Source organism: Gymnodraco acuticeps, unplaced genomic scaffold, assembly GCF_902827175.1.
Source record: "Gymnodraco acuticeps unplaced genomic scaffold, fGymAcu1.1, whole genome shotgun sequence".
Classification (NCBI taxonomy): Eukaryota; Metazoa; Chordata; class Actinopteri; order Perciformes; family Bathydraconidae; genus Gymnodraco; species Gymnodraco acuticeps.
In genome coordinates, this window is record NW_022989979.1 from 255,173 (window position 1) to 269,168 (window position 13,996).

Genomic DNA, 13,996 nt, shown 5'->3' on the forward strand with positions numbered 1-13,996 from the left:
TGTCTCTAAATTCTGAAGTTGAAGAATACTGTCTGTCACAAACCAAACACAAAATCAATTTTTGAGCTGAGTCTGGTTTAAGTGTAAATAGGTCATTTCACTTCAGGCATAACAGAATTTAAAACACAGATTTATAAATAAAAATGTTCCTCTTGATCTCACTCACCACACACACACATTTAGCAGACAAAACACACACATTTACAAAGACAGTAGATCCCGAAGAGCATAGAGTTGTTTCTTGAAATCAACCCCCAGAATGGGAGACAGTAGGATGTAAATGGTTCACTCTGCTGCTGACCTTTGTTTCTTTGAACAGTAGAGGACCAAACGCTGTTATTTTAGTTCTGTCTCTGGCTGAAATATGTTTTGCATTTTGTCTTTACTTTTCAATTGGAGCTGACTTTCATTCAAATACATAAATACATGTATGAATGAATACATTACAAATAAATAATGGTTTGATTGCTGACCAAGGAGTTTTGTGAATAATATACAATATAATATTGTCCAAATAAGATAGGTATTTGTCTGTATCATCATAAAAAAGAGAGACAGGTTAACAACTGGGTAATATTGTTTGGAGCTATGATCGAACATGTGAAAGTAGTTTTCCTGCTGATGTATTTTCAAACAGTTTTAATTGTCATGTAGTAATATCATACAATACATACAATACACAATTTTGTACGGAAGATAAAGTTTAGTAACAACAATCGTTTTAAGAAGAAAAAAATGGGCAAAAATGTGGAACGTTGACAAAATGTCACATTATTATGAAAATCCAGTGTTGACTTGCTGATTTATTGAGTTTTGAAAATGCAAAAATCCATATTTAATATGTCATAAATGGTATATTTATAAAATACTTATATAGAAAAGTATTTTAAATTGACATTTAGGTGGTTTTTATGGTGCTTACCCTTCCAAAATAGGGGATATTTCAATAACAAATGAAGTCCTGAAAAACACTGTGAACCTATTGGATGGCCTTGGTCATGTGATTACGGTAACCCGGAACCACTCCAAGTTTTTTAACCAGTCACAACCATTCATTCGCCCTAGCTTGTCGCGCATACTGACAGGTAGCTACGTCTAACAATTGGTGTAATTTGTGACGATATTCAAAACGCATTTTTAATATAAATGTGTAGAATAGAAACACTTAACATAGCTGTCTACCCTGCAGATTTATTCGTAGCCTAACGTATGTGTCATCACTTTTAACGAGTTTAAGATAAGTGTTTTCGCCACCGGCTCCAGGCAGCAGTGGCACTCAGAGCTAGCTAGCTGTAGCTGCTAACACTGAGCTCTACTCAGCAGCTTCACACATCAGCCAGCGTTTGTATTACGGTAGCTTACTGTTGTGGTATGTGATTGCTAGCATACCTCACTTTATTGGATCAAGACAGACACTTAACCTTTTGACAGTTGTCAGGTCAACCACATTGCTGACAGCCACATTGAGGGTAATGTAGCCAGTTTGCTAACCCACAACAGGGCGTTGGTTTTAGATTAAAAACGATAACCACCAAAACGTTTTATATCTTTAATAATCACGGTTTGTACTTTTATATTTGTATAAGGTGGAGTTTTTATCTCAGACAGTTGAATTCCCCCCTCTTCCCCTCCCAGTATGGCTGCAGACTCGATGGAGATTGACGACTCTCTTTACAGGTAAGTCTATTTACATGATTTCCCTTACTAAACCCCTTACACGTCAGATACAGATTTTTCAAGACAAGGAATATCTGGCATGCTTTATGCCATACGTTTTCAGTTTTGTTTCAACCAAGGTCAGGTTCCCTTAAACGATGCATAATATAGGCTACCTGGTACCTCTCATGAATTTCCATTGGAAAATAAATGACTTGCACTTAATGATAATACTTGTTATACCTCTACTGTAGAGAAATATTTAGGAATACATTGTATCATGTATTTAAACACAACACAGGTTACATATAAAACAATGCAATCATCAATCAATTCAATGATCAGCAAGTGAGAATGTTCCTAAAAAGCATTTTAAAGTTAGAAAAGGGCTATTTTGAATTGCTCCTCTTGGTCTCTCTTATCACTTGTCCTCACACTTCCTCTTCCTTCCTTCTCTCCGTCCAGCCGCCAGCGCTATGTGCTGGGGGACAGTGCTATGCACCAGATGGCCCAGTCCTCCGTCTTTCTCAGTGGAATGGGTGGACTGGGGATTGAGATAGGTATGCTAAATGATAACATATTGCACAACAGCACTGTAAAGATATTCAATGCCAAAGTATTCACATTACCTACATCGCCAATTGCGGTTTGACACTAAGCAACTTCCCTTTTGGTTTCACAGCAAAGAATATTGTCCTGGCTGGTGTGAAGGTATGCGATCTCGTTCACCATTATGGTTGTCCAATACTGCAACACTAGCAACACTATATCGTTTTTTCAATATGTAGCATCTTAAGACATTTTATTTTTTTCTTCTGGCATTATCTTTTTGATTTATTTTGTGCACAGGCAGTCACCCTTCATGACACAAAGCAGTGTGAAACCGTGGATCTGGGCTCCAACTTCTTTATCCGCAAAGAGGATGTTTTGAGCCAGAGAAGAAGGTACTACACAACGCTGGATTCTTAATCTTAACCTCTCACTTTACTCACAATCGCATATAGCATATACGGTGCCTCTGGAAAGTATTCATACCCCTTCACTTTTTCCACATTTTGTTATGTTACAGCCATATTTCAAAATTGATTAAATTCATTTGTTTTCTCAACATTCTAGACACATTACATTACATGTCACTTGTTAGACGCTTTTATCCAAAGCGACTTACATACTCAATACTGTGGGCAATCCCCACAGGAGCAATTTGGGGTGAAGTGTCTTGCCCAGGGACACAACGACATGCTGACTGCAGTGGGGTTTGAACCTGTGACCTCCTGATCCGAATACCAACTCACAATCCACTGCACCACACGCCAATACCCCATAATGACAAAGTGAAAACGTTTTTAAAGACTTTTTTGCAAACGTGTTAAAAATAATCAAATGAAATATCACATGTACATAAGTATTCACACCCTTTGCTATGACACTGAAAATTGAGCTCAAGTGCATCCCGTTTCCACTGATCATCCTTGAAATGTTTCTATAACTTGATTGGAGTCCGCCTGTGGTAAATTAAATAGATTTGACATGACTTGGAAAGGAACACACCTGTCTATAGGAGGTCCCACAGTTGACAGTGCACATCAGAGCACAAACCAAGTCATGAGGTCCAACGAATTGTCTGTAGACCTCAGAGACAGGATTGTATCAAGACACAGTTCTGGGGCAGGGTACAGAAAAATGTCTGCAGCATTGAAGGTCCCAACGAGCACAGTGGTCTCCATCATTTGGTCTCTCTTCCTAAAGCTGGCCGCCCAAACCAAACTGAACATCGGGGGAGAAGGGCCTTAGTCAGAGAGGTGACCAAGAACCTGATGGTCTCTCTGACAGAGAGTAGGTAAAAGGCACATGAAAGCCCCCATGGAGCACCTAGAGTACTCTCAGACCATGAGAAAAACAAATTGTCTGGTCTGATGAAACCAAAATGGATCTCTTTGGCCTGAATGCCAAGCATCATGTCTGGAGGAAACCAGACCTGGCCAATACCATCCCTACAGTGAAGCATGGTGGTGGCAGCATCCTGGTGTGAGGATGTTTTTCAGCGGCAGGAACTGGGAGACCAGTCAGGATCAAGGGAAAGATGAATGCAGTAATGCACAGAGAGATCCTTGATGAAAACCTGCTCCAGAGCGCTCTGGACCTCAGACTGGGGCGAAGGTTCACCTTTCAACAGGACAACGACCCTAAGCACACAGCCACGATAACAAAGGAGTGGTTTCAGGACAAGTCTGTGAATGTCCTTGAGTGGCCCAGCCAGAGCCGGATTTGAACCGGATTGAATATCTCTGGAGAGAACCTGATGGAGCTTGAGACGATCTGCAAAGAAGAACGGGAGAAACTACCCAAAGATAGGTGTGCCAAGCGTGTAGCATCATACTCAAGAAGACTTGTGGCTGTAATTGCTGCCAAAGGTGTTTCAACAACGTATTGAGTAAAGGGTGTGAATACTTATGTTTGTGATATTTGAGTTTTGTTTTTTTTTAATTAATTTGCAAAAATTATTTAAAAACTTTTTTCACTTTGTCATTATGGGGTATTGTGTCTAGAATGTTGAGAAAACAATTGAATTTAATCCATTTTAAAATATGGCTGTAACATAACAAAATGTGAACAAAGTGAAGGGGTATGAATACTTTCCGGAGGCACTGTACATACTTTTCCTGGGATCCACATCCATATGATAACTCCTCTATCTATTCCTATTCTATATGTAACCTCTTTTACTTCTCTACCACAGGGTGGAGGCAGTGTGCCCTCGGGTTGCAGAGTTGAACCCTTATGTCCATGTCGACACATCTTCCTCTGCTTTGGACGACAACACGGATCTCAGCTTCCTTGGAAAGTATCAGGTAAGATATTTGTTTCGAAAATCTTTAGTGTGTTTTCTTTTTAAAAAGGTCTCAAATGTCCAAATATAACCTCTTGCTTAGTTAGTCCAAAATATATTTAGTTTAATATGATACAAAATGAAGAACAGCAGGACATCTTGGTTAATGATCATTAAGAAAACAACAGGGCAATTATGTTTGTGTCGATTGACTAAACCACCTAAAAACATTTTCATTGCCATTTATTTTTTAGTTTGCAAATAACCCTTTTGTTCTGCTCTGCCTCCTCTTTCAGTGTGTTATTCTCAGCGAAGCCAGATTGAGTCTACAGAAGAGAGTCAATGAGTTTTGCCACTCACACCAACCCCCTATCAGAGTAAGTCTACAGCCATATAGTGGTTATCCATAGTTCAGAGTTTTAGCTAAACCATGTCTTACACACACATATGAACCTTTTTCCCGTATTTTTCCCAGTTCATCGGCTGTGATGCATACGGCATCTGTGTGCGGGTGTTTTGTGATTTTGGAGACGAGTTTGAGGTGTCAGATCCCACAGGAGAGGAGCCCAAGGAGATTTTCATCCATAGTATAACGCAGGTACTCTATCCATCTTCTTCTTTATTTTATTTTGTATCATTAAATATGATAATGAGCTCCATCTTTGTGTGTTCGAAGAGACAGATGTTTGCGTAACATGAAGATGCAGTTCCATGAATTATCTTTTGAAATATGAGCCCAAAATGACGGTGCCTGCTCAAAATAACATTTGATCTCCTTTTTATTTTGGAACCTTCAGGATAATCCTGGGGTGGTGACCTGTATGGACAACCAACCCCACGGCATACAGACAGGCCAGAGTGTTGTGTTCAGAGAGGTCCACGGCATGGTGGAACTCAACGGCACCGCAAGGCCAGTTTCAGGTATTCATTCTACATTGACAATATTAAGTTCAATATATTAGATTTGTTTTAACTGAAAGATGGTTATCACCACAGATCAACATATTTAGAATATGGTTTGAGTTTATATTTTTAATGGACAAGGTGAAAACAAATGCGCTGCTCTTCATAACGTACTCTTGAACTATTGCTAGTGCAGATTCTGTTAAATCATTTTAGTTTGAAGGTACAAAATAATACATTTACCTAACTATTTCTGTCTTTTGTTTGTCTCTCCTTGTTTGTGTGTTGTTTGAATGTGTGTGTGGTATTAGTCCTTTCCCCTCACAGTTTTTCAATAGGGGACACATCCCAACTGCAGTCATATGCACATGGGGGTTTCTTTGTTATGGTGAAAGCCCCCAAGACGTTCAGATTTGTAAGTTGTCAACAAAAAAACATGTACATTTCTAAATCAACACTTTTTGTGTATGTGACCTTCATTTGTCCACTTTGTTGTTTCAGGAGACGATGGAGAAGCAGTTGTGTGATCCTCAGGTCATGACTCCAGACTTCAGTAAACCAGAGGTGAGCGCTTGAAGCTGTTCATCATCACACAGCAAGATCATCATTGACTGCAACATTACCTACAGAGCAGGCTTAGCTTGAATTTGATTTGAGCTACTTATCAGTGAGCGTTCAGAAAAATAGAGCCATCACAACCTCCAACCAAAGAGCATGTGTGTCCTTATTTAGCATTTTTTTGTCCGTATGCATTATTAAATTGTGTTTTTCTGGCTGTTGCAGTTAATGTTTCTGTGATGACAGATATCTAAATGTTTACCTTGATACGTGATACCAAACCCTGTTTATTTATTTTTTGTTTAGCCAAGCTGTTTCCTCAGTCTTTTTACATCTACCCATCAGGCCCCACTACAGATCCATGCAGCCATGTGTGCTCTGGACGTCTTTCAGGAGCAGCACAGTAGACTTCCCAACACTGGGTAAAGAAAATATGTCCCTGCTTTTCACTGTTGACACGGTATCTTCTGCTTTGTACTCCAACCGTCCCTGAGGATATCACGAGTCCGGATTTCAGTGTGTGAAGTTGAAATGTGACCCCGTTGTGAGCAGTTTTTCTCTTTATGCCATCAGGTGTTTACAGGATGCTGAGGTTTTACTGAAGCTAACCGAGGAAGTGAATGAAACTCTCAGGTGCAAAGTGAGTGTTTTTTCTTTTTTCAGTCCGTCATGCTTTGATTTGATTGAACCTGCAGAGATGCACATAAACCCTCTTTGACAACCCAATGCATGCATCTCTTTCTCTTTCCCCCCTCTTTCTCTTTGGTTCCAGGCTCCTGTGAATACTGAGTTGGTACGCTGTCTGTCGAGAACAGCGAGGGGAACTCTTCCTCCGTTAGCAGCAGCTGTGGGAGGTCTAGCCAGCCAAGAAGTTCTTAAGGCCATCACAGGGAAGTTTGCACCCCTGCAGCAGTGGGTAGGTTACCGCATTTAAACTGTAGGACACCTTTACAGAAGTGAAATGGGGCTAATGCATTCATTAGCTCCATCTACCATTGCAACACAGCATATGAAACCATTAGTTTTAGGGTTTTACAACATTTTCCCACAATTTTTTTTTGTGTGTGAATATCATGTCTTTCTATTTCTCTTAAGTTTTATCTCGATGCCATCGAGGTTGTCAGGCCACTTCAGTCTGTTTCTGCTGAGGAGTTTTTACCAAGGGGCGATCGGTATGATGGACTACGAGCTTGCATCGGTGAATCGATGTGTGTAGAGCTGCACAAGCTCAGGGTCTTCATGGTAAGGATTCTGCAGTGCATGCAACATCTCTTTTTATGTTGACTTATTTGAAGGTTTATGTCCTAACACTACACTGTGGTCTCTTCCAGGTGGGCTGCGGTGCCATTGGCTGTGAAATGCTGAAAAATTTCGCCCTGCTTGGGGTGGGATTGGCCAACAGCTCAGGGGAGGTGGGTGTTCTTTCTGCATTTCCTCTACTCTGTGTGAATGTATTTGTTATGAATTTTAATATTTTAGCTTTATGTAATTAGCAAGACTTCTTACTCTATCTGTCAATTCTCAGGTGTTCATCACAGACCCAGACCTTATAGAAAAGTCCAACCTCAATCGGCAGTTTCTCTTCAGACCACATCATATACAGGTAAACGTCTATTTCAATATTTACTCACCTCACCTTTGCAATATGTGAAATTGTGTCTCTACTGCTATGCAGCTGTATTCTGTAGAAAAATCGAAAAAAATATTGAATCACAGGAAGATAATTATACTAAAGTTATCGAATTACAGTCAGAGTGAAGGAGAAACTCGATCCGAATCAACCACATGCACCAAATAGCAGTGGTGGAAAGTAACTAAGTAGATTTACTCAAGTACTGTACTTAAGTACAATTTTGACTTGAGTATTTCAATGTTATGCTACTTTTACTTCTACTCCACTACAATTCAGAGGCAAATTGTGTACTTGTACTCCACTGCATTTATGTAATGCCTTTTAGTTACTTTGAAGATTTGGATTAATAATGGGAAATATGATCAACATTTAAATAAGACTTTAATTACACTTGGAATACAATCACAAGCTACCCTGCAGCATACAAAGTCATTTAAACTAACAGCACCTTTACCAGCTTTAATAAACACATTAATGGATCAGTAATTATAATCAAAACATATCATATATATTATTCTGAAATGGACCAATCTGCATAATGAGTACTTTTACTTTTAGTACTTTAGGTTTATTCAGAGACCAATACTTTTGTACTTTTACTTAAGCAACATTTTGAATGCAGGACTTTAACTTGTAACAGAGTATTCCTACACTCTGGTACTTCTACTTTTACTCAAGTACAATATCTGATTACTTTTCCCACCTCTGCCAAACAGACATTAACTTGTCTCCCTGTGTCTCAGAAACCGAAGAGTACCACGGCAGCAGAAGCCACTCAAGAGATCAACCCGGAGCTGCAGGTGGACGCTCATCTCCACAAGGTGTGTCCTGCTACTGAGAGCATCTACAACGACGTCTTCTACTCCCGTCTGAACCTGGTGGTCACGGCGCTGGACAACGTGGAGGCTCGGAGATATGTAGACAGGTGGGCGCAGATATTTAGATGACACAATTAATGCTCGTTAAATCATTCAGTTACTATTTGGGCCAACAACTGATATTGTGCTTTGTGCATTGATTGTGTTTTCAGCCGCTGTTTAACCAATCAGAAACCTCTCCTGGATTCTGGCACCATGGGAACTAAAGGACACACTGAAATCATCGTGCCAAATTTGACAGAGTCCTACAACAGCCATGTGAGTGTGTATGAGAGTGTGTATGCTATTGACTACCTACTAATATTTGGGTTTTCACTCACTCCATTATCAGAAATGATTCATAGACGCAAATCGTAGTTTCAGAATAATCTCTGTCCATACCATCACACCTGAAAACGCATATTACATGACCATTAACGTACCCTGATATTTGTGAAATCGTTACAACTATTGGTTTCTGCCCTGCTCGACTAAAGCATAATCCGGGAGTTTTTAAACAAAAAATGTCAGCAGCATTTTCAAAAGTCTCTGTTTTAGGGGTTTGAAAATATCAGAGTAGTGTGGATGCTCAGAGTAAACGTAGCAAAATATGTTTTGAGTTATAAAAATGAAAACCTATAAATGTGGGTGAAGTCTTTACAATGTTCCTAAATGTATGTTTTCCTTTGCTCCCCAGAGGGACCCCCCAGAAGAGGAGATCCCATTCTGCACTCTCAAGTCTTTCCCTTCTGTCATAGAGCACACTATTCAGTGGGCCAGAGACAAGGTCAGTCTGCTTAAAACCCAACAAGTGCTGATTATCATTTTTATAACTGTGCTGTCCTAATTTTTAAAATGTCTCCCTTGCTCTTGTCTAGTTTGAGAACTTGTTTGTCCACAAGCCCTCCATGTACAACTCATTTTGGCAGACCCACTCCTCGGCTGACGCGGTGCTACAGGTAAGACTGTTATGTCATCAGTGTTTCTCCGACTTATTATAAGAAACATTAGTGTTGATCTTGCGATGTAATAGTTGGTTTGAAAAGATTGTGTTTGTGTGTTTATTTGTGTAGAAGATGCAGGTGGGAGAAAGTCTGGAGGGGGCCTTCCAGGTCGTTAAACTGCTGAGCAAACGGCCCAGCCAGTGGGACCAGTGCGTCGTTAATGCCCGACTGAAGTTTGAAAAGTATTTCAAGAGAAAGGTAACGAGTATCCTCCTTAAAATTCATTTGATTTGCTTTATGTATATATGTTGGAAGCTACACAATATCATCTGCATGTGATTACATGCTACTCATTTTGTTCTCATGCAGGCCCTACAACTGTTGCACTCTTTCCCGCTGGACACGAGGTTAAAAGATGGAAGTACGTTTTCTCAAACAATTGTGTATTATTCAATTTACCAAAATAATTTTATCTGCATCAAAATAGTACAATTTTTTTTATCCTAGGTCTGTTTTGGCAGTCTCCAAAAAGACCTCCAGCACCTTTTGATTTTGACTTGAAAGACTCTTTGTGAGTATGCTCTAATGTTACAGGTTAAGCCGTTCCTTTATTGGATGTTTCCTATCTAAGCTTTCCCAAACCTCCCCCGTCCCCCTTAGGCACTTCACCTTCATTGTCAGCACTGCCCGGCTCTTCGCAGGGATTTATAACATCCCTTACTCAGAAGTGGTAGGTCGCATACACTCACACATTTACTCACTCAAACACACACACACACTGACTAAACTTTTCATTATTTTTTTAGGATATCTCTGAAGAGGCGGTGACCAGGATTCTCTCAGGAGTAAAGATTCCCGAGTACATGCCTTCACAGAAAGTACGCTTCTCCATTTATACGTTTTTTTGATTCTGTCTGAGCATAAAATATCCTAATCTAGTGTTTTTGTTTTCTGTCCCTTCCAGTGCATAGAGACGGATGAGTCGGCGAAGAAGCCTGATTCCATGAAGATGCCTCTAAGCAGTGAGGAGGAGAGGGAGGCCATCGCACAGCTGGAGCAGGCCATCGCTACGGACAACGTCACAGCAGGTTCACAATTAAATAAATACCAATATTTGTCAATGGACACTGATGTTGAGATACATTTTTAATGTGTATCTTGGAGTGGTATTAAGTAATATCCTATACATCGTTGTGAATAGTTAGGAGCCAGGCTCTCTATTTTCCAATTCTATTAAAGGTCCCCTATTATACTCTGTGAGGTATTTGGTTAAAAAACACACAATGGTGCTCTAGGAGGAGATTCAGGTGATAAGGTGGGGGGGTGTTACCTTGGTTGGTTGTTGGCTAACGGTTACACAAGCCAAAAAAACGTTATGACATCATAAAATGGCCAAAATCTGATCAGCTCTTTTTCAGACAGGATTTTTTGTAAATGGATCAGGACAAAAAGAGAGGGTTTTTTCATGCTTATGTATAAAAGCCATGAAAAAGTGGATTTTGCATTATAGGTGACCTTTACGTTTGCATGCCTATATTACAATCGCTGTAACCCCACCTCTAACAGCTGATACTGTCTGTGCTTCCAGAGAGGCTACAGGTGAGTCCACTGCTGTTTGAAAAGGACGATGACCGCAACGGCCATGTGGACTTTGTCACCTCAGCATCTGCTCTGAGAGCCAGGATGTACGCCATCGAGCCCGCGGACAGACTCAAGACCAAACGCATCGCTGGCAAGATCATCCCTGCTATCGCCACAGCAACAGCTGCTGTGGCTGGACTGGTGAGATGTTTTAAATGTTGCCATAGTGATGGTTTAAGTTGCTGTCATTGTTTTAAAACACTTATATAAAAAAAAATGTAATTTGTGAAATAAGAAAACAAAACAAATGTGACACTTATTTCTAGGATATATAGGTTACATATGGATATACATATATAATATGTATATATGTCCTGACTACCTTGTGCCTGTTGGAGATGGATGGATAGACAGTAAATAAATGCTGATGAGTGTGGTTTCATTGTTGAAACCAAATACATTTTTCAATATTATATCAATATATTTGCCTTTTTATTATTTTTGATTTATTCAGGTGGCCCTCGAGTTGATCAAGGTGGTTGGAGGCTATGATTTTGAGTCCTTCAAAAACTGTTTCTTTAACCTGGCTATCCCTGTGATGGTGCTCACTGAGCCTGCCCCACTGAAACAGACACTCATCAGGTAAAGTCTCTCACTGTCCCAAACTGCTTAAAAGTGATAAATCCTTAAACGTTTTGTCCTAGCATGATGGCATGTGTGTTTTGACCATACACTGAAGATGTCTTTCTCCCCACACGACTATTATTCATTGAAATCTCAGCTAAATTGCCCCAAATGTCATCATTATAAGTTATAGTGTAATGACAGCTGCATGCCTTCTCTCCCAGGGACAACATTTACTTCTCCATTTGGGACTGTTGGACCATCTTTGGCCATGAGGACTTCACTCTCTCTGAGTTCATGAATGCAGTCAGGGTGAGACACCATTCACTTGTTAACTAATCCTACTTGTTTATTATTAGTACTTCAGATGCAGTTACCACATCATCGTATTTCCCCTGAAGTCTCTTACTGCTGCGTTGTGTTTTTCAAGGATTTTGATGTTTCATTTCAGGAAAAGTATGGAATGGAGCCCACTATGGTCGTACATGGTGTGAAGATGCTATATGTGCCTGTGATGCCTGGACACTCAAAGAGACTCAAATTTACGTAAGTGTTTCCGTGAAAAACAGAACTTCTGAAAACTACAGGAAGTCTGTCTGTTGGACAAAGTCATGTAGTCTTTCTTTCTGTATGGCTTCAGAAGATGCTCTTTGTGGACTTTAGCTTGTGTATCTGTATCGATGCAGGTTTCCTGGACAAAGACTCATCATCATTTAAAACCAATCAACAGATGCACTTAACCCTGCCTCTCCCTCTGTTCAGAATGCAGAAGCTGATCAAGCCGTCAGTGGACCGCCGCTACGTTGACCTCACCGTGTCCTTCGCTCCAGAGGCGGACGGAGACGATGACCTCCCCGGCCCCCCCGTCAGGTACTTCTTAAGCCGCAATGGAGAGACACCCTGACACCTTCCTGGATGTCGTCTTGACACCCTGACACCTTCCTGGATGTCGTCTTCAAACCTCTTGTGTCCTTACTTCCCTTATTTCATGTAAATTCTTGTACCCTAAATAACCTGGGCCATGGCCAAGAGCTTTCCCTCAGGATGTTCTCTGACACGGGCAAAGCCCCTGGCCCAACACCAGCCCCCTGTACGTAATGGAGCAAGACAGTGCCAGTCCTGGAGCCAGATTTGTTCTTGCCCACACAAGGCTGCTTGAGTAGCACTTAACTGTACCTGTGTACATATTTTCTCTGTTCTGTTTTCTACTCTGGTGAAATGCACAGCTCTGCCTGTGTGGATGCCTTAATTGATTCATAACATTTGTTTCTGTTTGTGGCAGTGAGTCTGACTAAAAACTATGTTTACAGAAACTTGCATACTCCCTATTTGTCTAATTTCTGTTTATAGTCTGCAAGTCCCTAAAGCGGGTGGTGATAGGACTGTAGGGGCAGGGATGTGGATTTGTAGTTGGTAGGCATCACGTCTTCTTCCTCTGTCCTCTCATTGGCTGGAAATCATAATGTATGTACAATTACCAGGTGCAAAAGGTCAGAACAGTGAAACCACCAAAGATACTGATTATCATTGTGTCTGCAGATGGTTGTTCTCTTTTATGATCACCTTGACTGCCTCATATCACAGGGGACGGGCATTACCTAAAACATTACAGAGCAACACACAGGCAGCATCTTACCATGCTTTATCACATGATGCACATCAATTCTTAGGGATGTGTCACTGTGCTATTGACAAGTGCCAACTATTCAGAAAAGCAGCAATTTGATTGAAACAGTATGTTCTTCATTAGATAAACGGCATGAGTTCAATGGCTGTCACACACAGAAATAAAACAAGTTTTGACTGACACAAAACATCTGTTCAACATCCAGGATTACACTCCTGTTTTAAAACACATTTTTTGTTGAAAGAAACATGTTTGTTCAAATCTGTGCTGTTAATTCATTATTTGATAAACAACTGCATTTGTTTATTGATGTGTGTCCATGACATGTATTTATTTACTTGTTACTAATTCTTGTCACTTGTGTGTCAAACTGAGCCTGTGTTGATGAGCTCCGTGGAGTCGTGGTAATTGTGAATCAACAATGGACAAAAGTCAATAAAGGGGTATAAAAAGTGAATCGTACTTCTATTATGTAATAGAATTACGGTCCCAAGACACAAAATGATTATTTGGCCACGTTTATTTTTCTCCCCATAACCAGAGGTTCAGCAATTCACTTTGCACAGGAAATATCATATCGACAACATTTCTTGTGTAGTGAATGTCATAAGTGTAAACAATGTCAACATGTGACAATGATGTGTGTTCCTGTGACAGACAACTCAACCAATGGTCCAATAAAATATAAGATTTCTTGATGTCCACAAGACTAAAGCTGCTCTGTGTCTTTGTTTTACATAAGTAACAGATATACAACTATTACTTTTTTCACAGAAAAAAAAA

At 40.2% G+C, this 13,996-nt stretch overlaps 1 protein-coding gene across 4 annotated transcripts; it reads left to right on the plus strand.

Moving 5' to 3' along the window:
- Nucleotides 1-1,002: 1,002 nt before the first annotated feature.
- uba6 (ubiquitin like modifier activating enzyme 6) lies at nucleotides 1,003-13,927 on the plus strand. 4 transcript variants are annotated; one of them, XM_034211700.1, is made up of 32 exons: nucleotides 1,003-1,085; nucleotides 1,636-1,677; nucleotides 2,122-2,216; nucleotides 2,339-2,367; nucleotides 2,506-2,600; nucleotides 4,397-4,508; nucleotides 4,783-4,863; nucleotides 4,962-5,084; nucleotides 5,284-5,407; nucleotides 5,701-5,804; nucleotides 5,891-5,953; nucleotides 6,293-6,369; nucleotides 6,521-6,587; nucleotides 6,720-6,863; nucleotides 7,043-7,189; nucleotides 7,279-7,359; nucleotides 7,473-7,550; nucleotides 8,324-8,505; nucleotides 8,611-8,716; nucleotides 9,135-9,224; nucleotides 9,316-9,396; nucleotides 9,511-9,639; nucleotides 9,751-9,802; nucleotides 9,889-9,952; nucleotides 10,042-10,111; nucleotides 10,188-10,259; nucleotides 10,346-10,469; nucleotides 10,970-11,163; nucleotides 11,477-11,604; nucleotides 11,811-11,898; nucleotides 12,038-12,132; nucleotides 12,349-13,927. In XM_034211700.1, the coding sequence occupies exons 2-32, from the start codon at nucleotides 1,637-1,639 to the stop codon at nucleotides 12,488-12,490; spliced, it is 3,078 nt and encodes a 1,025-aa protein (XP_034067591.1). In that variant the 5' UTR covers nucleotides 1,003-1,085; nucleotide 1,636; the 3' UTR covers nucleotides 12,491-13,927. The 4 variants fall into 4 exon arrangements, with proteins under 4 accessions (XP_034067591.1, XP_034067590.1, XP_034067588.1 ...); XM_034211699.1 differs by having other exon boundaries at nucleotides 1,039-1,085; nucleotides 1,587-1,677; XM_034211697.1 differs by lacking the exon at nucleotides 1,003-1,085 and adding an exon at nucleotides 1,092-1,469 and having other exon boundaries at nucleotides 1,587-1,677.
- The last annotated feature ends 69 nt before the right edge of the window (nucleotides 13,928-13,996 follow it).

Coding starts and splice junctions, on each gene's coding strand:
- uba6 (XM_034211700.1), top strand. CDS start 1,637: ATGGCTGCAGACTCGATGGAGATTGACGACTCTCTTTACAG. Junction 6,864..7,042: donor TTGCACCCCTGCAGCAGTGG/GTAGGTTACCGC, acceptor ATTTCTCTTAAG/TTTTATCTCGATGCCATCGA. Junction 9,953..10,041: donor TTTGACTTGAAAGACTCTTT/GTGAGTATGCTC, acceptor CGTCCCCCTTAG/GCACTTCACCTTCATTGTCA.